Below are 26,421 nucleotides of genomic sequence, written 5' to 3' on the forward strand. Positions count from 1 at the left end.
TCCACGCTTCAAGATTGCTTCGATCACGTGGACTGGGATATGTTCCGCATAGCGTCGAACAACAACATTGATGAATACGCTGATTCGGTGAGCGAGTTTATTAGCAAGTGCATCGGTGATGTTGTACCCACAGCGTCTATTAAAACATTCCCCAACCAGAAACTGTGGATTGATGGCAGCATTCGCGCAAAACTGAAAGCACGAACCACTGCTTTTAATCAGGGCAAGGTGACTGGAAACATGACCGAATACAAACCGTGTAGCTATTCCCTCCGCAAGACAATCAAACAAGCTAAGCGTCAGTATAGAGACAAAGTAGAGTTGCAATTCAATGGCTCAGACACGAGCGGTATGTGGCAGGATCTACAGTCAATCACGGACTACAAAAGAAAAACCAGCCCCGTCGCGGACCACGATGCCTTGCTCCCAGACAGACTGAACAACTTCTTTGCTTGCTTTGAGGACAATACAGTGCCACTGACATGGCCCGCTACCAAAACCTGCAGGCTCTCCTTCACGGCAGCCAACGTGAGTAAAACATTTAAACGCGTTAACCCTCGCAACGCTGCCGGCCCAGACGGCATCCCCAGCCACGTCCTCAGAGCATGCACAGACCAGCTGGCTGGTGCGTTTACGGACATATTCAATCAAGCCTTATCCCAGTCTGCTGTTCCCACATGCTTCAAGAGAGCCACCATTGTTCCTGTTCCCAAGAAAGCTAAGGTATCTGAGCTAAATGACTACCGCCCCGTAGCATTCACTTCCGTCATCATGAAGTGCATTGAGAGACTAGTCAAGGATCATATCACCTCCACCCTACCTGTCACCCTAGACCCACTCCAATTTGCTTACCACCCCAATAGGTCCACAGACGACGCAATCGCAATCACACTGCACACTGCCCTAACCCATCTGGACAAGAGGAATACCTATGTAAGAATGCTGTTCATCGACTACAGCTCAGCATTTAACACCATAGTACCCTCCAAACGTGTCATTAAGCTCGAGACCCTGGGTCTCGACCCCGCCCTGTGCAACTGGGTCATGGATTTCCTGACGGGCCGCCCCAGGTGGTGAGGGTAGGTAACAACATCTCCACCCCGCTGATCCTCAACACTGGGGCACCACAAGGGTGGGTTCTCAGCCCTCTCCTGTACTCCCTGTTCACCCAAGACTGCGTGGCCATGCACGCCTCCAACTCAATCATCAAGTTTGCAGACGACACTACAGTGGTAGGCTTGATTACCAACAACAACGAGACGGCCTACAGGGAGGAGATGAGGGCACTCGAAGTGTGGTGTCAGGAAAATAAGCTCACACAATGTCAACAAAACAAAGGAGATGATCGTGGACTTCAGGAAACAGCAGAGGATAGGGTGGGAAGTTTTAAGTTTAAGGATAGGGTGGGAAGTTTAAGACAGTGTGGTGAAGAAGGCGCAGCAACGCCTCTTCAACCTCAGGAGGCTGAAGAAATTTGGCTTGTCACCAAAAATACTCACTAACTTTTACAGATGCACAATCGAGAGCATCCTGTATCACCGCCTGGTACAGAAACTGCTCCGCCCATAACCGTAAGGCTCTCCAGAGGGTAGTGAGGTCTGCACGACGCATCACCGGGGGCAAACTACCTGCCCTCCAGGACACCTACACCACCCGATGTCACAGGAAAGCCAAAAAGATCATCAAGGACAACAACCACCCGAGCCACTGCCTGTTCACCCCGCTATCATCCAGAAGATGAGGTCAGTACAGGTGCATCAAAGCTGGGACCGAGAGACTGAAAAACTGCTTCCATCTCAAGGCCATCAGACTGTTAAACAGCCATCACTAACATTGAGTGGCTGCTGCCTACATACTCACTCAACTCCAGCCACTTTTTAATAATGGAAAGATTGATGTAATAAATGTATCACTAGCCACTTTAAACAATGCCACTTCATATAATGTTTACATACCCTACATTACTCATCTCATATGTATATACTGTACTCTATACCATCTACTGCATCTTGTCTATGCCGTTCGGCCATCACTCATTTATATATTTGTAATGTACATATTCTTATTCATTCCTTTACACTTGTGTGTATAAGGTAGTTGTTGTGAAATTGTTAGGTTAGATTATTTGTTAGATATTACTGCACGGTCGGAACTAGAAGCACAAGCATTTCGCTACACTCGCATTAACATCTGCTGACCATGTATATGTGACAAATAACATTTTGATTTGAGGTCTGAGTACTTATGTAAATGTGATATTTCATTTTTTTTTAAACATTTTTTAGAAATTTGCCCAAAGAATTCTTTGTTTTTGCTTAGTTATTATGGGGTATTGTGTGTAGATTGAGGAACAACAATTTGAATCCATTTTAGAATAAGCCTGTAACGTAACAAAATGTCGAAAAAGTCAAGGGTCTGAAATATTTTCCGAATGCACAGTATATTGAAAGCAGGTGCTTCCACACAGGTGTGGTTCGTGTTATTATTTTGTCTAAAAGAAGAGATCACAGTAGTGCTGAGCGATTAGTGATTTTTGAGGACGGTTCGATTATTATTAAAAAAATAATCACAGTGTATATTTGGATTATTTGGGTTGAATGCTGTACCACAGAATAAAACAATTAAGTCCCATGATGGTGGTCACCATTACGGCTTATCACTTAACCATCATTTATTTACTTTAATAAAATATTTAAATAGTCTATATTGCATTTGTTTTATTTAATGATATTTAATTTTATTTTATTTAATTTAACTTATTTAATAAGTTTTTATGATTCAAGTCATCATATCTCTATAGAGCTGCTGTCTGACTAAATCACTATTTTAGTAGTTCTTTAAAGTAAATAAGGCATACTTTAATGACTGCTGAATACCAACCATCAATCTCTTAGATCATGTATTTTCAGGTAGAGATACCTAGCCTAGCAACAGCTGCTCTCTGTCACCTCACAACCACACATTCTTCTGTCTCTTCCGTAGCAGGCGTAAAAGAAACACAGACCGGACAAGTAGATGTGCAATGGATTATGGTCGTCGTAGTTAGTTTAGCGCATAAAATGTGTGGTAATTATGTAGAATATTGGCCTGTGGGGAAACTCCCTACTACATCGCACAGTTCAGGCTGGATCTGATTTTTATCTCTAGACAAACAGAAAAAATATTAATAAATAAATGGAATTCAAATATTTTAACCGACGTCGGTCAATTTGTTTAAAAAAATAAATAATAAACATTTTCGTTAATTGCTCAGCACTAGATCTCAGTGACTTTGAAAGAGGGGTCTCAAAGGAACATAGGGGGTTTAAAGGGTGTGTGTGTGTGTGTGTGTGTGTGTCAGTCATCAAATCTCAACCCAATTGAACACTTATGAGAGATTCTGGAGCGACATCAACAAATCACCAAACTATGGAATTTCTGGTGGAAGAATGGTGTCGCATCCCTCCAATAGAGTTCCAGACACCTGTGGAATCTGTGCCAAAACTCATTGAAGTTGTTGGGTTGGCGGTGGCCCAACGTCCTATTAACACACTTTATGTTGGGGTTTCCTTTATCTTGGCAGTTACCTGTATGTAGCCTATACGAAATCCCAGATATGTCAATGCATACACATAGTGGACCTGATGTTCCAGACTCATGCATATAGAGTGGAATGCACAAACAAACTCATAGGCTTCCTCTTTATACACTTTGTCTGACTGCCTGTCTGACTGCCTGCCTGTCTGACTGCCACTCTGCCTGTCTGGCTGCCTGTCTGTCTGGCTGCCTGTCTGACTGCCTGTCTGCCTGTCTGCCTGATGAGTGCATGAACCCTTTGTCTTCTGAACTGAACCATTCAAACACCGCTGTAGAACCACTGCTAGAACTTTGTCCTCAACCCTTTTCTACTCTATTGTCCTGATCCTCACTAGAACCCCTCTACTCTAGAACCCTCTAGAATCTAGATCATGGATGGGCAACATTTGATGGGGGGGGGGGGGGGGGGTTTGGGGCCACAGAGGAAATGAAACTCATCACGATAGGCCGCAGTGGCTTGTGGGTCTGCGTACCCACATCCTATTTAATATGATAACTGAGGATCAATAGGCCCCGCCCTGGTTGGTAATTGGACCATGATTACTGCAAGTTTAGATAGCTGGCTGCTAGACTCATTTACCAATCTAAAACATTTTAGCTGACATGGACTGATTGAGTGACTGCTGATGCACAACCAAATGACCAAATTGCACCTCGTGTATTGTATTATTCTAACTTTCAACAGTAAGTTGAGACTGAGTTCCCTAGTCGGGGGGGGAATTGGTCTGCGGGCCTACAAAAAGGGGGCGTTGCCCATCCCTGTTCTACATCCTCAATAGAACCCTACTGAGGGATTGATCCTAGTTCTGCTTCTTAGAACCTTGAGACTGGGGAATAGTGCATTCTTAGAACCCTACCTACATCACTAGAACGCTGCTTTTTAGAACCCTACCCACCTCACTAGAATGCTGCTTTTTAGAACCCTACCCACCTCACTAGAACGCTGCTTTTTAAAACCCTACCCACCTCACTAGAACGCTGCTTTTTAGAACCCTACCCACCTCACTAGAACGCTGCTTTTTAGAACCCTACCCACCTCACTAGAACGCTGCTTTTTAGAACCCTACCTACATCACTAGAACGCTGCTTTTTAGAACCCTACCCACATCACTAGAACACTGCTTTTTAGAACCCTACCCACCTCACTAGAACGCTGCTTTTTAGAACCCTGCCCACCTCACTAGAACGCTGCTTTTTAGAACCCTACCTACATTACTAGAACGCTGCTTTTTAGAACCCTACCCACATCACTAGAACGCTGCTTTTTAGAACCCTACCCACATCACTAGAATGCTGCTTTTTAGAACCCTACCCACCTCACTAGAACGCTGCTTTTTAGAACCCTACCCACCTCACTAGAACGCTGCTTTTTAAAACCCTACCCACCTCACTAGAACGCTGCTTTTTAGAACCCTACCCACCTCACTAGAACGCTGCTTTTTAGAACCCTACCCACATCACTAGAACTCTGCTTTTTAGAACCCTACCCACATCACTAGACCGCTGCTTTTTAGAACCCTACCCACATCACTAGAACGCTGCTTCTTAGAACCCTACCCACCTCACTAGAACGCTGCTTCTTAGAACCCGACCCACCTCACTAGAACGCTGCTTTTTAGAACCCTACCTACATCACTAGAACGTTGCTTTTTAGAACCCTACCCACATCACTAGACCGCTGCTTCTTAGAACCCGACCCACCTCACTAGAACCTGCTTCAGGATTCTCTGTAGTCAACAGTAAACAAGTGTGTGTTTCTTCCTTGTCAACCCAGCAGGGCTCATGTTAACCTCACTTTGACCCACAGACAGACACATGGATCCATCTAGTAGAGTGAGGCCAAACTGATTCAACCCTTTGTGTTAATCCCTGAAAGAACAGAGAGCTCAGCAGCCTTAGTCCTCCATCTCTCTTTCTCTTCCTGTCTCGCTTGCTCCCTCGCCATCTCCCTTTCTTGCTCTCTGTCTCCTCGCTCGCTCTGTCTCCTCGCTCGCTCTCTGTCTCCTCGCTCGCTCTCTGTCTCCTCTCTCGCTCTCTGTCTCCTCTCTCCCTCTGTCGCTCTCTCTGTCTCCTCTCAGTCGCTCTCTCTGTCTCCTCTCAGTCGCTCTCTCTGTCTCCTCTGTCGCTCTCTCTGTCTCCTCTGTCGCTCTCTCTGTCTCCTCTCTGTCGCTCTCTCTGTCTCCTCTCAGTCGCTCTCTCTGTCTCCTCTCCGTCGCTCTCTCTGTCTCCTCTCTGTCTCCTCTCTCCTCTCTCTCTCTCTCTCTCTCTCTCTCTCTCTTTCACCCCCCCCCCCATCTCTCTCTCTCTTCTCTTCTCCTCACTAATTAGTAGAGTATAGAATGTGCCCTGGTCCTCGCAGATCAAACAGGATGGGGTGGCCTGGCAAGAACATCACAGAGCTGCAGGAAGTGGGCCAATGGTGTTGCATTCTGGGAAAGGGAATACCGCAGTGGGAGTCTGGCCTCTAGTCCGCAGAGGGATGCCTGCCAGACTCTCTCTCTCTCTCTCCTTCTTTATCCCTCTCGATCACTACCCCCTCTCTTTTACTATCCCCTCTCGCTCGCTCTCTCTCTCCCTCTCTATCACTCTTATTTCTGTCTGCTTCTCTTCTCTTCACTTTTGCACAATGAGCTCATTCTCTCCCTCTCCCCCCCTCTCTCTCTCTCCCCCCCTCTAGCCATCTATCTCTCTCTCCCCCCTTTCTAGCCATCTCTCTTCCCTCTCTAGCCATCTCTCTCTCTTCCCTCTCTAGCCATCTCTCTCTCTTCCCTCTCTAGCCATCTCTCTCTCTTCCCTCTCTAGCCATCTCTCTCTCTTCCCTCTCTAGCCATCTCTCTCTCTTCCCTCTCTAGCCATCTCTCTCTCTCATGCTCCCTGCCTCTCTTGCTCTTTATTTCACTAGGCAAGTCAGTTAAGAACAAATTGTCTTTCACAAAGACTGCCTGTTCTCTGTTGCCCTCTTGCCATCTCTCCTTGTGTCCTTCCTTCCCCCTCTCCTTCCCTGTTCTCACACCCGTCTGCCTCCATCAGCCGCCAGCCTGTCTGCTGGGGATAAAGGACAATTAGCTGTGGTTCTCTGTCGCTCTAAAGACTCTCCTTCCTCTAGTGGCCATTACCATGCATCTTCCTGTCTCCTCACTTTGGGAGGTGTGTGTGTGCGCTTTGATGTGTATTTTGGTGTGTGTGTGTGTGTGTGTGTGTGTGTGTGTGTGTGTGTGTGTGTGTGTGTTTTGGCGTGTGTGTGTTTTGGTGTGTGTGTGTGTGTGTGTGAAAGCAGTGAATCAGGTGTTTGAGCCACTCAGTAGGCAGCACCTAGTGTGTCGTCTTCGCACCCCCCCCCCCCCCCCCCACAGACACACTTACGTGCTATATCCAGTCTATCAGGAACCCCCACCCTAAAATCCCCCCACTCATTTTACATTCTGTGCATGTCACATGACTCCCTGAAGGGGAAGTTGTAATCGTAAGACTCTTTAAAGGTTATATTATAGTCCTGCTTTTTGAGGTTGTTTCGGTTCGATTGTAAAAAATCAAATAAAATCCGTTTTCTATTTCGGTTTTGAATATCATCATTATTTACATTAAACGCATAATGAAATATAGCTTTATAATGGAAATTCCACAGCCAAAAATAGTGAACATTCAATTGCCAAAACATTGAAAATATTCCATTGTCTCTGTCAGGTCCACATTGGGTAGACATCAATAGAAAAACAGGACTATGAAATAAATTACTATGAAATAATATTTCAGTTGTGTGTATTACTTAGTTTTTATTTCATGACTTTATTAATGTTCATTCCTCAAAGTCATCATCTCTGCTCAGGCAGTATCAGCCAGCCAGATCATCTAGGTTATCTCTATGCTCTCCTTAAAGTCATCATCTCTGCTCAGGCAGTATCAGCCAGCCAGCCAGATCATCTAGGTTATCTCTGTGCTCTCCTTAAAGTCATCATCTCTGCTCAGGAAGTATCAGCCAGCCAGCCAGACCATCTAAGGATATTTCTGTGCTCCCCATACTGTACTGTCTGTAGTCATGCTATTTAGCTAGGCTAGCCTGCCTAAGTATGCTGCAGAGCTGTCTGAGGAAATCATTCTTCTAGTTGTTCACAGTAGATAAGGAACACTTTCACAAACTGTCTCTGTCCCCCTCGTCGTTGTGTAGGTTTATCTCTCATGCAGTCTGTGTGTGTATCTATCCTAACGTAGCAGGCGTAAAAGTGTATCCATCCAGAGATCTGTATATAGTGAGGAGATGCTCATGTCTCCTCCCTAACAATGTCCTCATTGTCCTGAAGGCGGGAAGGCAGGCGACAAACGTAGGTCCAAAATAAACCCATAGAAATGCATAGAAACCCATAGGACAGATTTTGGTGAGAGTGAATGCTTCCTCTCAGATCCCTCTCTATCCGAGACTGAAAAAGTAGTGCAATGGATTATGGTATTTGTAGTTAATTACCACGTTTCTGCGCTGAACTAGGTTGAATATTTGCTTAATGAAAATTACAACTCCCTTCAGCCCAGCGTCCCACGTAGTTCTTGACTTGATTTCTGTCGTGAATAATTTTATTTCCTTCTAGAGAAACCGCGCGTTGGGTTCACACAAAAAAACGGAACTAAATGAAATTCAAGTAATGGAATCGATGTCGGACAGTTTGTTGTTTAATGACCAAAGAAAAGCTGACATGTCAGTTAATCACTCAGCAATAGTTACTGTCTGTCTGTCTTATGTGAAAGCCTGTCTGTCTGTCTGTCTTATATGATGACTGTCTCTCTGTCTTATGTGAGAGCCTGCCTGTCTTATATGATGTCTGTCTTATGTGAGAGCCTGTCTGTCTGTCTTATGTGAAAGCCTGTCTGCCTTATGTGAGAGCCTGTCTGTCTTATGTGAGAGCCTGTCTGTCTGTCTTATATGATGACTGTCTCTCTGTCTTATGTGAGAGCCTGCCTGTCTTATATGATGTCTGTCTTATGTGAGAGCCTGTCTGCCTTATGTGAGAGCCTGTCTGCCTTATGTGAGAGCCTGTCTGTCTGTCTTATGGTAAAGCCTGTCTGCCTTATGTGAGAGCCTGTCTGTCTTATATGATGCCTGTCTGTCTGTCTTATGTGAAAGCCTGTGCCTGTCTGTGAGAGCCTGTCTGTCTTATGTGAGAGCCTGTCTGTGTGTGAGTGAGGGAGATATGACTTCTGTGAAGGCGTGTGTGTGTGTGTGTGTGTGTGTGTGTGTGTGTGAGTGCCTGTGAAGGCCTCCTGTGTGTTTTTGATTTCTGTAAAAAGGCAGGACACTGACGGTTAAGGATGTCTCTCTACCCCCTCTCTCCTCTTCACAGTGGATTTACTATAGAGCTGGCTTCAGCTCTCACTGTTGTGTTTGCTTCCAATATCGGAATCCCTGTCAGTACCACACACTGCAAGGTACGACCCAGTCTGGTGGACCGCCTCCCAGCTACATCTCACCCTTACACTCACATGGCATGTTGGTGTGGTGTGTTTTTTATTTCTTTTATTTCACCTTTATTTAACCAGGTAGGCCAGTTGAGAACAAGTTGTCATTTACAACTGCGACCTGGCAGGTGTGTAGGTGTGGTGTGTTTGTTCCCACAGGTGTGCTGTTTGCTGAAAGCCTCAGGAGGCTGGGCTGCCTGCCTCGCTCCCGCAATCTTACAACTCCTCCTTGTCTCACTTCTCTTCTCTGTGTTTTTGTACCCCTCCATCTCTCTCTCTGTCTCTCTCTCTCTCTGTGTCTCTCTCTCTCTCTCTCTCTCTCTGTCTCTCTCTCTCTCTGTCTCTCTCTCTCTCTCTGTCTCTCTCTCTCTCTCTCTCTCTCTCTGTCTCTCTCTCTTTGTCTCTCTCTCGCTGTCTCTCTCTGTCTCTCTATCTCTCTCTGTGTCTCTCTCTCTCTCTGTCTCTCTCTCTCTCTTTCTCTCTCTGTCTCTCTCTGTGTCTCTCTCTCTGTGTCTCTCTCTCTCTCTCTCTGTGTCTCTGTCTCTCTGTGTCTCTCTCTCTCTCTGTGTCTCTCTCTCTCTCTCTCTGTGTCTCTCTCTCTCTATTCCATCTATTTAGTGGGTTTTGCGTTGAAGTAATGAGTGCTCTGTCAGTGCTTGTTGCTTCTAATGTGGGCATCCCAATAAGCTCCACCCACTGCAAGGTATTGGCGTGCTGGTTGGTTAGTGAATCTGTGTAGCTCCTCCCATCAGCTTCACTAGACTGAATCTGAGCCAATCACAACTCTGAGTTGCAGCTTTGACCCCTTGTGCACTTTTCCTCCGGCTGTGATTGGTTAAGGTCTGAGTGACCAATGAGATTACTTAATTCTTACCATCACACGCAACGCATAGCAGAAGTCGTGAATATCTATCCATAGTTAGCGTAGTTCACTTAGTTCACTCACCTACCTGATATTGACATGTTTTAAATCATCCCAAGGTGTCTGAAACAGTAGGGTGGTGCTCAGTGGGATCGTGTAAGTAATGACGTTACCTAATGCAACATTTTAGTGAAATCTTAGTTCCTGAATGAAATGAAATGCACCAGGCTAGCCTCAGGCAGACCAATCATAACACCACTCCTCTCATTTAATTAGCCACTCCAGTCTTGTGTTATTCAGTGGTGACTCAGGCTGTGTCCCAAATGGCACCCCCTATATAGTGCACTACATTTAACCATGGGCCCCAGAAGGCTCTATGTAGGGAATAGGGTGCTATTTGGAACATATTGAGGAGAGGACTGAAAAGAATGTAGCTGCACACACTAGCCAGCAGATCCGACCCACTTCCTGACTGCCGCGCTAGGGTCAAACGGACTTCCTGACTGCCGCGCTAGGGTCAAACGGACTTCCTTTGTAAATGGAGACGGCACGAGATATGGCTCAGGGAAAACGTACGTCAATCCAGGGATGAGAAATGCTTTGATCTCCAAATTGCCTCATTATCGCAAATGTTACTAGTGCAGCTGTAAGCAAGCGGGTTGCATCTGCTGGCTACTGTACACTCTAGAACTCTGAGTCAACTGCTTCATTGAGCAATATTTCAGCAACGGACTTGGTCAAGTCAGGCTTTTCCTTTAGGTACATTTGTCATCAGCTGGGGGAAAATGCTCAAGAAACAAAACTGTATTTTTCAATTGATTTAAAAATGCTAAATTCACTAAAATCATTTCTCCTGATTTCTCTCCTCCACTTCCTTGGTAGCAGTAGGCCTAACTCTCTTTAACATGCTAATGGCTAGCTATGTCTGTCGTATGATTGTGATGTCCATATTGTCTCTGGTGATTGGTTGATTTGTTAAGACCACTGACCAATTGATCAGAGGTTGCTCTCGTCTCAACTCACGATCAGGGTCATATTCATTAGGGAACACCGTAGGAAAAACATTTTGCAACGGAAATGGAAAACTAGCTTTTCTTATTGAACAAATCCAATAAGTATAATTTTAGTTGTTTTTCTGTTTGTATCCTAATGACTATGACCCTGGTGTCACCAAGGTGGCTTCTACCAAGACCTGTGTAGTGTGTGAGTACAGGAAAGAGTGCAGGTTAGGGGCGGACCATTCAGTTTGAACCCAGTTCAATAACGAGAAATTCCGTACTCCGTTATTAAACTAATACATCTCTGAGATGACGCCCTAACCCTGTAAAAACTGGCATGATGATGTGCAGTGACTAGTCCGCTGCTCAATTCGCTCAGCGTCATACAATATCCGCGTTCCAGACCGACTACACTGCAGTCGCCTGCCAGATCTCAACACCCGGATAGGTGTTTAACATATCAGCCAACCATATCATATGATATCACCATTCAATGCCTGACTGTGCAGCTGATGACATCATGCAACCATTGGTTAATGCTCGCAGTGCAGCTTCAAATGTCGTCTGTCTGGAACGTGGCCATTCTCTCACAACGTTGAGTTAGCTAGATTCCATCTAAGTTGCTCAGGGCCACACAGATTCTCTGGTTGCTTTTACACAGGCAGCCCAGTTCTGTTTATCAGATCAGATATTTTTTTTCAATAATTGGGAAAAGGATTGGAATTTGGCTGTGAAACATGGGCAGTCCCTCCTGACCCAGTCTAGATTTAGACTGCTGCACACACACACACACACAACAGATTTAGACTGCTGCACACACACACACAACAGATTTAGACTCCCGCTCTTTGCGTCACAGGGCTGCTACCTCGGGTTACACTGGTCGTATAACACCAATCCTCTCTGCTCTCAGTACCTCCCCATAGAGGGCTAAACACACACGCAAACACACACACACACACGCAGACACACACACTCTGTCCCGCCCTTCCGCCACACATATGGAGCATGCTTGGATGTGTCACTGTACATGTAAATCACATAACCCAGCACACTAATTCCACTGGGATGGTTGTGTTCTGAGTACAGACTACAAGTTGTTTTCATTGGTAGTTTGATCATTAAGTATTTCATGTAAATATGTGAGATCAGATATGTGATGTCGTGGAAGCCTGAACATTGCATAAGTATGCACTGAAGGGAACATGCACAATCACACACACACACATTCAGGTATTTATTGATTTTGGGTGGATTCCATTTTGGGTGGATTCCATTTTGGGTGGATTCCATTTTGGGTGGATTCTATTTTGGGGTGGATTCCATTTTGGGTGGATTCTATTTAGGGGTGGTGAAATCAGACAGTAAAACGGGTAACTTCAGTCTTCAGCGGACTGATATGAAGAAACCTACAAATAGAAGTGTTGAAATCAAACTGTCACTGCTAACCTAGGAGATTTCACGTTAGTGGTCTGTCACCAACCAACACTGGTGCTTTTAGGCTCACAGCAGGCTTTTGTTCTATCCCTGCATTAACTAACCCACCTGACTCTCAGGTCAGGTCTTGAGCAGTTAGTTGTTCAGGGCTGCCCAGCCTTCTCCTGGACCAGGTTTGGTGGACCAGGACCACTGGCTGAACTCATATAAATATATATCAATTTAACCCATTCTGTGCTGCGGTTAATTTTGTTCTCTCCCCCCCCCCCATGGTGACCAGGTGGGCTCGGTGGTTGCGGTTGGCTGGATCCGCTCCAAGAAGGCGGTTGATTGGCGGTTGTTCCGTAACATCTTCCTGGCGTGGTTTGTCACGGTGCCGGTGGCGGGGCTGTTCAGCGCCGCGGTCATGGCCCTGTTCGTCTACGGCATCCTCCCTTATGTCTGAGGAAGAGAGGAGAGAGGGAGAAAAGACGAGATGGAGGGAGAGGGAGAGGGGACGGTGAAGAGTGGTAAAGAAAGAGGAGATACAAAGAATGAGGCTAGTAGGAGATAAGAGATGGATGGAGTGGTTAATTAAACTGTGTCTACGAGGGGAGAAGAGGGTTAGATCACACGCTGCCTGGGTTCTAGTCCTGAAGAGGGTTAGATCACACGCTGCCTGGGTTCTAGTCCTGAAGAGGGTTTGATCACACGCTGCCTGGGTTCTAGTCCTGAAGAGGGTTAGATCACACGCTGCCTGGGTTCTAGTCCTGAAGAGGGTTAGATCACACGCTGCCTGGGTTCTAGTCCTGAAGAGGGTTAGATTACACGTTGCCTGGGTTCTAGTCCTGAAGAGGGTTTGATCACACGCTGCCTGGGTTCTAGTCCTGAAGAGGGTTAGATTACATGTTGCCTGGGTTCTGGTCAAGAGACTTGTTGACTTCTATGCTGAAGGAATCTTTATTTTTTTGTTTTATTTTTCTTTGCATAAAAAAAACTAATGTTCAATCTTATAAAACAACCTGCTGTACAGACGCATGTTACGGACAGACGACATGTTACGGACAGACGACATGTTACGGACAGACGACATGTTACGGACAGACGACGATGTTACAGACAGACGACGTGTTACGGACAGACGACGCGTTACGGACAGACGACGCATTACGGACAGACGGCGCATTACGGACAGACGGCGCGTTACGGACAGACGGCGCGTTACGGACAGATATACGTTAAGACACTAGGATTCTACTGTTTTACAGGCAATAATATGAAAAGACAAATGCAGTCAACACAATGTTTCGGTCATCACTAGTTAACAGAGTTATAATTATATTTACCTTTATATATATATATATATCTTTCATTGCGTTAATAGCGGCTGCCTGCAGTAGGAGACAACGGTGTAGTCGGTTCAGTAGCTATCCTTAATGCCCAAAAGAAAAATTGTACATATTGTAATATTGGATTATTTGAGTGCGATTTGTTGTACTGCAGCTTAGCTTTAAAACAAAAAGATGTGTGTTGTTCTAACCAAACCACTCTGACCCTTCATAGCCTACCATTACCGTTTACTGCCCTTACATGCTAGACAGGAAGGAAGTTACTGCCCTTACATGCTAGACAGGAAGGAAGGTCTTGTTGCCACGGCGACCATAAAACCCTCCCATGGTGCTGGGATTGCAATTTTTTTTTCTTCAGATATACACTACCAGTCAAAAGTTTGGACACACCCTACTAATTCAAGGGTTTTTCTTTATTTTTACTATTTTCTACATTGTAGAATAATAGTGAAGACATCAAAACTATGAAATAACACATATGGAATCATGTAGTAACCAAAAAAAGTGTTAAATAAATCAAAGTATATTTTAGATTCTTCAAAGTAGCCACCCGTTGCCTAGTTGACAGCATTGCACATTCTACAATGTAGAAAATAGTAAAAATAAAGAAAAACCCTTGAATGAGTAGGTGTATCCAAACTTTTGACTGGTACTGTATACGGTATATATATATATTTTTGTATTTTATTAGGATCCCTACACGCTGTTGCTGAAGCATCAGCTACTCTTCCTGGGCTCCACATGAAACATGACATCATACAGAACATTCATTGACAAGAACAGATGTTACCATAGAAACCAGTTACCAGAAGATGGCCCAGTTGAACTGCGTTCTGTATGTTTTAAAGATGGATACCCTGTTTTTTTTTATGTGTTCTATAATGTCATTTGTACTGTAAACTATCATGGGGTTTTGTGTCTTTTTAGATTTGTATTTTGTCTTTTACGAATACTTTTTGTTTTCACTCTGGGTGAGGTATAAGAATACACCCAATATTCTGTCCGTTTCATTTATTATTTAACATTTTAACTGAGCACATGGGGGGGGGGGGGGGGCGCTTTCTCATTTTGTTAGTTTCAGAATAATATTTTACCAAAGATCCTGAGGAAACCCTTTTATCAGTTTCAGTATTCTGAACCATCACTTCAAACAAATCAATTTGACTATTTGCAGCAATTTAACAAACAAACTGTTTCCTTTCTGTAGTGAACTGGATATTCTCTTGTGTTCCAAGTACAGTTTTAGAGGGGTGTGTGTGTGTGTGTTGGGTAGGACAGCTCAACAGGGTGAGTTATACCATGCCAAAGTAAGCTGCCGTACTTGCTGTCATAGCAACATGCCAATATCACACAGACACGTCAAAGTGTAGCAGCAGCCAAAATACTGAAATCAACACACACACACACACACCGCCTTTATAAGCCCCTATACCAGCTAGTCCACCTGTATTCAGACTACACACACACACACACTGCCTTTATAAGCCCCTATACCAGCTAGTCCACCTGTATTCAGACTACACACACACACACACTGCCTTTATAAGCCCCTATACCAGCTAGTCCACCTGTATTCAGACTACACACACACACACACACCGCCCAGCAGTATGTTCAGGCCCACTGGTGCTGTCTGTTGTATATCCCAGCCCTCTGAGGACAATACTGGAGGATGTATATACTGTTAGTATATGGATCAGGGTGACTGTCTGTTTGTTCAAGTGAAATAACCTAAACCAGCAGGAGTCCCCACCGTTTGTTTTTTTTCTTTCCAGGGGAAACAGAAGTTAGGTTATAAAATCCGGTGGCCAGTGTTCGAACTAGCTCAAAAGTGTAGTAATCACACACCATCTCTGTCTAGACTCTAGATTGACCCCCCCCCCCCCAGCCTATAGATGCTGGGTGTTTGGTCAGACGTCATGTCATTGTGAGAGAAAGGCTCATGTCAGTGATGTCTCCTCCCCCCCCCCCCCCCCCCCCCCCCCCCCCCCCCCCCCAATTGGGCCTGTCCCAAATGGTACCCTTGGTTCCCTATATAGTGCACTACCGTTGACCACTACCCCCATAGGACTCAAGTGAAACGTAGTGTGTACTATGTAGGGAATAGGGTGCCATTTGGGGCATTTAGTCTTCCTCTGTTGTAGCTTCAGACCGTTGTTTTAAGGAATACCCAACAGAACAGGTTATGAGATTCAACCCCTCCCCTCTCCCTCCCCAGGTGTCTGGGTAAGCCGTGTTGTTATTAGGGAGGTGGGGGATAGGAATGATATCAGTAATGTTATTAGGGGGGATATCAGTAGTGTAATTGGGGGGGATATCAGTAGTGTTATTGGGGGGGATATCAGTAGTGTAATTGGGGGGGGGGAGATATCAGTAGTGTAATTGGGGGGGGGGGGGGGGAGATATCAGTAGTGTAATTGGGGGGGGGGAGATATCAGTAGTGTAATTGGGGGGGGGAGATATCAGTAGTGTAATTGGGGGGGGGAGATATCAGTAGTGTAATTGGGGGGGGGAGATATCAGTAGTGTAATTGGGGGGGGGGAGATATCAGTAGTGTAATTGGGGGTGTAGATATCAGTAGTGTAATTGGGGGGGAGATATCAGTAGTGTAATTGGGGGGGGAGATATCAGTAGTGTAATTGGGGGGGGGAGAGATATCAGTAGTGTAATTGGGGGGGGGGGAGATATCAGTAGGTGTAATTGGGGGGGGGGGAGATATCAGTAGTGTAATTGGGGGGGGGGGGGAGATATCAGTAGTGTATTTGGGGGGGGAGATATCAGTAGTGTATTTGGGGGGGGGAGATATCAGTAGTGTAATTGGGGGGGGAGATATCAGTAGTGTAATTGGGGGGGAGATATCAGTAGTGTAATTGGGGGGTGGAGGTATCAGTAGTGTAATTGGGGGGTGGAGGTATCAGTAGTGTAATTGGGGGGGGGGGGGGAGATATCGGTAGTTTAATTGGGGGGAGATATCGGTAGTGTAATTGGGGGGGGGGTATCAGTGTTATTGGGGAGGATGGGGACTATATCAGTAGTGTTATTGGGGAGGGGGAGGATGGGAATGATATCAGTAGTGTTATTAGGGAGGGGGGGATAAGGACGATATCAGTAGTGTTATTAGGGGGGACGATATCAGTAGTGTTATTAGGGGGGATGATATCAGTAGTGTTATTAGGAGGAGGGGGAGGATGGGAACGATATCAGGGGCTAATATGGAGGGTTCAGGGCTAATATGGAAGGTACCTGTAGCTCATAGAGTTGGATAGAGGGCACATACCAATGTCTGCCCATGCTAAAACAAACTTTGTGGCAAGTGAGCCCTCGATCCAACTCTACGGTTTATATCAAGGTTTTGGGAGTAGTTTTGATCATCACCAGAGTTTTTGACGGTCACCTGACTTGTAAATGAACAAACGAACCAACAAAGCCTGGCTTTGTTTTTCAAATTTGAACAAAACCCCCAAATGCAAATCATTTGTTATTTTAATTTTGACATTTTCTTTCTTTGTGGTGTGTTTTTTTTTTCTCATTTTTATCTCATGAACCAATCTATGCTTAAGTGGCCATTTGCCTTGTAAAGTTATGTTTTACTGTGTGATGGATACAGTAAGTTATAAGTACTGTGGAGTTTACATCGTAACCAAGATATTGTTGAGTAACTAAAAAAAAAAATATATATATATATATATATATATGACAAAAAAAAGCGTGTTGCCTAATGATGCCAATGAAAAGACTAAACTATTATTATTATTGTTAACCATGAATAATGTAAGACGAAATAACCTGAAGTGTCTAGACGAAAGTGCGTTGATGACGTCTCATTGTCCTCATGTTTTTCTTCTCTTGTAGAAGAGCTAGTTATCCTGAACCCTCTACACTGCTGTGTTAACACTACATGTATGGCTGCAAATTCAATAATGAAGAGAATAAATAGACACATTTCATCAAGACTATATATTTTTCTACCATCTCTGTTTTAACCCCCCGCCCCGAGTGAACCGCACCAGACGCTGTGAGGAGGGTGGTGGAACACGCTGGGAACCTGGCACAGGGTCACGAGACTGTGATGTCATCGCTTGTAACCAGGAAGTGGTCATTATGATGTCATGATTTCCTCCATTCCAACGTGATTGGCCACGTTCCGATGTAGCCCAGCGTGCTCTCTCTCCTTACGTTAGACTGTGTGTCGGTTGTCGATATAGATCAGACTTTTAAATTACCATTTTTATTTTGAATTTTAGATAAAAACACTTTGTAATTTTGTTTCCCTATACCGCTTTGATGAGCTGCCAGACTGGGTTACTTATTTATAGCAGGAAACAGAAAGCTTATATTAGACTTTTATCATCCATGTCTAGACAATGAGTTTAAAAGCAGGTCCTGAGACCAGTATCACTAAGGACAGAGCTAAGGCTAATAACTCTAAGGTCTGATTTCAAATCAGCTCTTAGAAAAAGAGGTCTGTGGACTGGTAACCTAACGTAGCAGGCGTAAAAACACACCTGAGCGGAGTTCCCAGGTTGAAAATACTGTATCCCTCAAAACCCGGAAACATCCGCTTTGTCGACCTGGCGGAGAGTGGTGGACAGGCTTTATGCCCGAGGCGAGATGACTACCGTTCGCAGCTCATAGTCCTTGGACAAACAGTGAGTTATGGAGGCCCGTTCCTGCCAGCGTTTTGGCATTAATCTGTTTCCATAGATTGATCCCCTTTGGAACTCACCTGGTCATTATTTTTATTTTTTTTATGCATTCTCAGTCCTGATAGGCTGTTAGGGATGCACCGCTCAAGGTAGAGAGAGACTGCATTTTAACCAATATTAGCTACTGATCATCAATCAATCAAAAACAATAACCAATGACTGGGGTGGTTGCCAATGGGGAGAGTTTGACAGTTTGTTACCATGCCGATGCTTGGTAACAGACAGCCGAGCCCTCTGACGCGCTGCGGGAACATTCCGTGCAATAATAAATAAAGCAGAATCTTGTGGTGTGACGGCGCCACTGTCTCGCTCTGCAGAGGCACTGTTCTTCAGGGTGGATGGATGTAATGGCACTGTGTCCCCACACGGTGGCACTTTTGCTATAGCCTGGAATCACGTAACGTTTCAATATTGTAAGAAACAGAGCTGAATTCATTTTGGATTTCCAGGCTAGCGCTGCTGCTCCCGAGGAGGAAACGGTTCCAATTCCTCACTTTGTCCACTAGGAAGCGCTAGTTGTCTCTACTGTGGGTGCAGACAGTGTGTCCTCATTTTCTATCTAGTCTATTCTGTGGTAGAATGTGCTACTTACCTTAGCTGGCCTGCAGGTTCTCAAACTGCTCGGTGTTGTCTATATAGCGCTTCGCTGTTTAACCGTTTGATAACCGGTCCCACAAAGCCTGGGCTCCATCTAAGACTTAACAAAGTAAGCTCTTCTGATTTGCATAATAACTGTACTGTAATGTTTTATTTGTAAAAAAAAAAAAAAAAATGAATAATTGTGAAATGAAAAAAATGGTCTGCATTTAACTAATTCAATTATGGGAATTAAAATTACAAAGAATACCAAATACAGTGTTGTGGGTGTGGTTATTTTGTGTTGTGGGTGTGGTCTCAGCTAAGAAGGGGTGGCCCCAGGGAAGAAGGGAGCCGCCAGGGAAGAAGGGAGCCGCCAGGGAAGAAGGGAGCCGCCAGGGAAGAAGGGAGCCGCCAGGGAAGAAGGGAGCCGCCAGGGAAGAAGGGAGCCGCCAGGGAAGAAGGGAGCCGCCAGGGAAGAAGGGAGCATGGCATAGCATTTTCAACCATTGTAAAAGGTAGACTCAGTGATACAGATATACACCGTGGGGCGATTTAAGACGGTACAAACCAAGAGGATAATCTCAACGTTTGTTGTCCACAGATAATGATAATGAGCAATTTTTTTGTGCAGATGCTTAGCGATTAAAAATGACCTGGTAATGAATGCAAACAATAGCCCAGGCCAATGAATGTACAATATAAGGAGGAAATACACTGAGTGTACAAAACATTAAGAACACCTTCCTAATATTGAGTTTTAACCCTCTTTTTTTCCCCTCAGAACAGCCTCAATTCATCGGGGGATGGACTCTACAGGGTGTCGAAAGCGTTCCACAGGGATGCTGGCCCATGTTGACTCCAATACTTCCTACAGTTGGCTGTCAAGTTGGCTGGATGTCCTTTGGGTAGTGGACCATTCTTGATGAACACACGGGAAACTGTTGAGCATGAAAAACTCAATGTTGCAGTTCTTGACACTCAATCCGGTGCACCTGGCACCTACTACCATAGCAGTATATCAGCCTCTTCTTGACAACATCTGAAAGGTGTTTTCAGTTGCGGGTGCTGGGGGGGGTTTAGAAAAATATATATTTAAACTCAACAAAAAAAGAAACATCCTCACTTTCAACTGTGTTCATTTCCAGCAAACTTAACATGTGTAAATATTTGTATGAACACAACAAGATTCAACAACTGAGACATAAACTGAACAAGTTCCACAGGCATGTGACTAACAGAAATGGAATAATGTGTCCCTGAACAAAGGGGGGGTCAAAATCAAAAGTAACAGTCAGTATCTTGTGTGGCCACCAGCTGCATTAAGTACTGCTGTGCATCTCCTTCTCATGGACTGCACCAGATTTGCCAGTTCTTGCTGTGAGATGTTACCCCACTCTTCCACCAAGGCACCTGCAAGCTCCCGGACATTTCTGGGGGGAATGGCCCCAGCCCTCACCCTCCGATCCCAGACGTGCTCAATGGGATTGAGATCTGGGCTCTTCGCTGGCCATGGCAGAACACTGACATTCCTGTCTTGCCATAAATCACGCACAGAACGAGCATTATGGCTGGTGGCATTGTCATGCTGGAGGGTCATGTCAGGATGAGCCTGCAGGAAGGGTACCACATGAGGGAGGAGGATGTCTTCCCTGTAACGCACAGCATTGAGATTTCCTGCAATGACAACAAGCTCAGTCCGAGGATGCTGTGACACACAGCCCCAGACCATGACGGACTCTCCACCTCCAAATCGATACCGCTCCAGAGTACAGGCCTCGGTGTAACGCTCATTCCTTCGACGATAAACACGAATCCAACCATCACCACTGGTGAGACAAAACCGCGACTCGTCAGTGAAGAGCACTTTTTGCCAGTCCTGTCTGGTCCAGCGACGTTGTCGTCTGGTGAGGACGTGCCTTACAACAGGTCTACAAGCCCTCAGTTCAGCCTCTCTCAGCCTATTGCGGACAGTCTGAGCATTGATGGAGGTATTGTGCGTTCCTGGTGTAACTCGGGCAGTTGTTGCCATCCTGTACCTGTCCCGCAGGTGTGATATTCGGATGTACCGATCCTGTGCAGGTGTTGTTACACGTGGTCTGCCACTGCGAGGACGATCAGCTGTCAGTCCTGTCTCCCTGTAGCGCTGTCTTAGGCGTCTCACAGTACGGACATTGCAATTTATTGCCCTGGCCACATCTGCAGTCCTCATGCCTCCTTGCAGCATGTCTAAGGCACGTTCACACAGATCAGCAGTGACCCTGGGCACCTTTTTTTTGGTGTTTTTCAGAGTCAGTAGAAAGGCCTCTTTTAGTGTCCTACATTTTCATAACTGTGACCTTAATTGCCTACCGTCTGTAAGCTGTTAGTGTCATAATGACCGTTCCACAGGTGCATATTCATTAATTGTTTATGGTTCATTGAACAAGCATGGGAAACAGTGTTTGGATTTTTGCGAATTATCTTTGAAAGACAGGGTCCTGAAAAAAGGGCGTTTATTTTTTTTGTTGAGTTTATATAATGAATGCGTGCAAAAATTCCCTTTGCATGAATAATCACATTTCACATTTGCATAGTGGTGTACAGTTGAGCAGAGGCGTTTTTAGGATTTCTACACTGAGATTTTTTTTTTTTGTCTGGACATGTTTTCTCCTTTTAAGTACACATTTCATGCCATTCTACGTCATTTACATGACAGACATTAGAAGGATAGTTTTTTTTATACCACACAAATGACCGAAATGGCTACTACTCTAACAGTGACAAACCATTCAAAGTGCAATTCAAAGGCACTTAAATTTTTGCCTATTCCCCCTCTGAGTGACATACACAATCAATGTCTCAAGCCTTAAAAATCCTTCTTTAACCTGTCTCGTCCCCTTCATCTAGACTGATTGAAGTGGATTTAACAAGTGACATCAATAAGGGATCATAGCTTTCAACTGATCAGTCGGTCATGGAAAGAGCAGGTGTTCCTAATGTTTTGTACAGTGTGTGTGTGTGTGTGTGTGCGTGTGTGTGTGTGTGTGCGTGTGTGTGCATATATATATACACACATACATACTACCATTCAAAAGCTTAGACACACATGATGTTGAAAAACAGGACAATGGGCTCCTGAGTGATACAGTGCCTTAGACCGCTGCATCTCAGTGCTAGAGGCATCCCTACAGACCCTGGTTTGATTCCAGGCTGTATCACAACCGGAAGTGATTGGGAGTCCCATAGGGCGGCGCACAATTGACCTAGCATCGTTACGGTTTGGCCGGGGTAGGCCGTCATTGTAAATAAGAATTTGTTCTTAGCTGACTTGCCTAGTTAAATAAAAAACAAAACAAAACAAATAATAGTCTCACTAAGCACAAACCAGATGGGATACGTATCACTGCAGAATGCTGTGGTAGCCATGCAGGTTAAGTGTGCCTTGAATTCTAAATAAATCACTGACAGTGTCACCAGCAAAGCACCCCCACACCACCTCCTCCATGCTTCACGGTTGGAACCACACATGCAGAGATAATCCGTTCACCTACTCTGCGTCTCACAAAGACAGTTGTTGGAACCAAAAATCTCAAATTTGTACTCATCAGACCAACGGACAGTTTCCACTGGTCTAATGTCCATTGTTCGTGTTTCTTGGCCCAAGCAAGTCTCTCCTTATTGGTGTCCTTTAGTAGTGGTTTCTTTGCAGCAACCTTGAAGGCCTGTGGCGGTCATCATGAGAGCCAGTTTCATCAAAGCACTTGATGGTTTTTGAGACTGCACTTGAAGAAACGTTTGAAGTTCTTGAAATGTTCCGGATTGGCTGACCTTCATGTCTTAAAGTAATGATGGACTGTCGTTTTTCTTTGCTTATTTGAGCTGTTCTTGCCATAATATGGACTTGGTCTTTCACCAAATGGGTATATACTGTATATATGTGTGTAATAAATAAATAAATATATATATATATGCTTCTAAATAAACTGTCCAGTGGCAGTGACTCACCAAATGATGCAGATGAAGCCTATGCTACCGGTGATGGCTGATGTTCTCGTAGCAATAGCTCATCTCAAGATATGCAACTTTGTAATATAGTGCTGTTCGGTCAAAAGTTGAGTACATTTTTTTGGGCTTATACAGACAGATTAGTCTTCTCTTTTCAGCAGTAGGCATTAGCTTTCCAAACTAAGTTTTTCTCGTGATTGTATTTGTGAAATTTGCTAAAGGTTAAACATCAGCCACAACCAACCATAGAAATATAATCCATAGATGGCTGTTCTCATTCATGCCCGGACTGACAGCCATTGCTAGTGTACCCATGAGTTTAAGAGTCAAATTGCCAGGGTCAGAGGTTATAAGACCCTTCTATGGATTATATATCTATGGCCACAATGCAACAAGCTGTTCTACAGTGCATTTGGTATTCAGGCCCCTTGACTTTTTCCACATTTTGTTACATTACAGCCTTATTCTAAAATGGATTACATTGTTTTGTCATTATGGGGTATTATGTGTAGATTAATGAGGGGGAAAAAACAAAAACGGGTTGTAATAAATTGTTTATTTTTTTTCTTTTTTCTTTAAATGATATGACATTTACATAAGTATTCAGACCCTTTACTCAGTACTTTGTTGAAGCACCTTTAGCAGTGATTACAGCCTCAATTCTTCTTTGACATGATGCTACAAGCTTGGCACACCTGTATTTGGAGAGTTTTTCCCGTTCTATACAGATCCTCTCAAGCTCTGTCAGGTTGGATGGGGAGAATCGCTGCACAGCTATTTTCAGGTCTCTCCAGAGATGTTCGATCGGGTTCAAATCCAGGCTCTGGCTGGGCTACTCAAGGACATTCAGAGACTTGTTCTGAAGCCACTCCTGCGTTGTCTTGGCTGTGTGCTTAGGGTCGTTGTCCTGTTGGAAGGTGAACCTTCGCCCCAGTCTGAGGTCCTGAGTGCTCTGGAGCAGGTTTTCATCAAGGATCTCTCTGTACTTTGCTCTGTTGATATTCCCTCGATCCTGACTAGTGTCCCTGTCCCTTCCGCTGAAAAACATCCCCACAGTATGATGCTGCCACCACCATGCTTCACTGTAGGGATGGTGCCAGGTTTCCTCCAGGTGTGACGTTTGGCATTCAGGCAAAATAATTCCATCTTGGTTTCATCAGACCAGATAGTCTTTAGGTGCCTTTTGGCAACTCCAAGTGGGCTGCCATGTGCCTTTTACTGAGGAGTGGCTTCTGCTGGTCACTCTACCACAAAGGCCTGATTGGTGGAGTGCTGCAGAGATGGTTGTCCTTTTGGAAGGTTCTCCCATCTCCACAGAGGAGCTCTGGCAGAGTGACAATCGGGTTCTTGATCACCTCCCTGACCAAGGCCCTTCTCCCCCGATTGCTCAGTTTTGGCCGGGTTGCCAGCTCTAGGAAGAGTCTTGCTGGTTCCAAACTTCTTCCATTTAAGAATGAAAGAGGCCACTGTGTTCTTGGGGATTTTCAATGCTGCAGAAATTCCTTCGACCTCATGGGTTGGTTTTTGCTCTGACATGCACTGTCAACTGTGGGACCTTATATAGACAGGTGTGTGCCTTTCCAAATCATGTCCAATTTCAAGTCTCATAGCAAAGGGTCTGAATACTTATGTATTTCGTCGTTATGGGATATTGTTTGTAGATTGATGAGGGGAAAAAAATTATAATTTAATCAATTTTAGAATAAGACTCAATGTTACAAAAGGGGCCAGAATATATTCCGAATGCACTGTATATTTGGCGTAGGTGCTGCCCAAATTGCAGCCTTCCTGATTGTCAGTACTTGTGATCTTAATCCACAGCTATGTTTAATTTGTTCTCTCTGGTGTAGTTTTTCTGAACTATTTTATTTGTCTGTTCAGACCGGAGTAAATAATGTCGTTTTTTGTTGTTGTATGTTTCTATATTTTGTGGGTGCTTATCAGGGGGTGCTGCAGCATCTCTAGCACCCCTACTTCCTGCGGCTTTGTCCATCGCCGCTCTAGGTCACTTCATATCGCTGAACCTCAATGTAAATTCATTCATTGAAAGGCGAGGCCTATAGGCTAATCCAGAGGTTTTCAGACCTCTCTTCGGAGAGACGCCCCAGATGTTTCACCATTTTGTTGAACTACCTCACCCAATCAAGGGCTTGATAATAGATTGACAAGTTGAATCAGGTGTGCTAGCTGGGAAATAGTAAAAATACGTGGAACGTCTGAAGGTCCCCGAGGAGAGATCGTCTCTTTTATGAGATGCAGGTTACTTAATGCTCTCATGTTCATGAGGCACACATAATGCTTGTTATTTAAAAGGTTAACTTTGTCCCTCTGGGCCACCAGAGGTATGTTAGAACTGGGTCGTATTCATTAAGGCACACCATAGCAAGTTTAAGTAGCGCCTCCCTGTTTAGTGCCTAACGTCACAATAATCTGATGTTCCTGGCAACCACTTGTAATGTATTTCTGTTGAGTTCATTATGTGACCAGGCAAAATGTGTTCATGTTAATATATTTGATCTAATGCTGATGTCAAAAAGTGAAGGTTATGTTCTAGCAACAGGAGTCCTAGGATGGACACGCACGAACGCACACACACACACACACACACGCTGTGTTCTTTTTATTCTATTTTTCTGTCAGTTATTCAAGAGTAGTGTTTAGCATTTTCTGCTGAGTTAACGCTAGCCTTAAATCAAAGGAGGTCTTCATTAGTGTCCCTATGGTAACATCATGGAATGCTGGCACGGTCGCACCGTTGCAGAGCAACGAGAGCATCACAAATCACACAGGATATGTCTCGAATGGCACTCTATTCCCTTTTATATAGTGCACTCCTTTAGACCAGGGACCATAGGGGTCAAATAGTAGTGCATTATATAATGACTAGGGTGCTATTTGGGGCGCATCCACACTGAATAGAAGGGAAGAGGAAATCTATTTTCTTCCTCACTAAGTGGGCATTATTCTTGTGTTCCCAGGCCGTCATTGTAAACGAGAATTGGTTCTTAACTGACTCGCCTGGTTAAATAATGGTTAAATTAAAATACAATAAATTGACCAATCCAGGAGCTTCGTTCAATCTAACGTGCAATCTGGTATTTACGCTGTAGCTTTCTCCCTGTGATCTTATACATTACATGACCAACAGTATGTCTAACATATCATTCAAAAATCACCGGTATTAACATGGTGTTGGTCCCCACTTTGCCGCTATAACAGCCTCCACTCTTCTGGGAAGGCTTTCCACTAGATGTTGGAACATTGTTTGCGGGGACTTGCATCCATTCAGCCACAAGAGCATTAGTGAGGTCGGGCACTGATGTTGGGCGATTAGGCCTGGCTCGCAGTCGTCGTTCCAATTCATCCCAAAGGTGTTCGATGGGGTTGAGGTCAGGGCTCTGTGCAGGCCAGTCAAGTTCTTCCACACTGATCTCTAACAAACCATTTCTGTATGGACCTCATTTTGTGCATGGGGGTATTGTCACGCTGAAACAGGAAAGTGCCTT

The 26,421-nt window shown here is 44.7% G+C and overlaps 1 protein-coding gene across 8 annotated transcripts in view; it reads left to right on the forward strand.

Annotated features, from left to right (window-relative positions):
* The window catches only part of LOC106570910 (sodium-dependent phosphate transporter 2), a 99,742-nt gene extending 84,132 nt beyond the window's left edge, over positions 1-15,610 (forward strand). For 5 of the 8 annotated variants that reach the window (XM_045695389.2, XM_045695391.2, XM_045695392.2 and 2 more), the window contains 2 exons: positions 8,907-8,991; positions 12,599-13,507. In XM_045695389.2, coding sequence (XP_045551345.1) covers positions 8,907-8,991; positions 12,599-12,763 — 250 coding nt within the window. In that variant the 3' untranslated portion in view covers positions 12,764-13,507. Of the gene's footprint in view, positions 1-8,906; positions 8,992-12,598; positions 13,508-14,337 lie in introns of those variants that run through there. The other 3 variants (XR_014380581.1, XM_082961574.1, XM_045695395.2) reach the window with 3 other exon arrangements.
* Positions 15,611-26,421: the final 10,811 nt, after the last annotated feature.

Source organism: Salmo salar, chromosome 15, assembly GCF_965601325.2.
Source record: "Salmo salar chromosome 15, fSalSal1, whole genome shotgun sequence".
Lineage (NCBI taxonomy): Eukaryota > Metazoa > Chordata > Actinopteri > Salmoniformes > Salmonidae > Salmo > Salmo salar.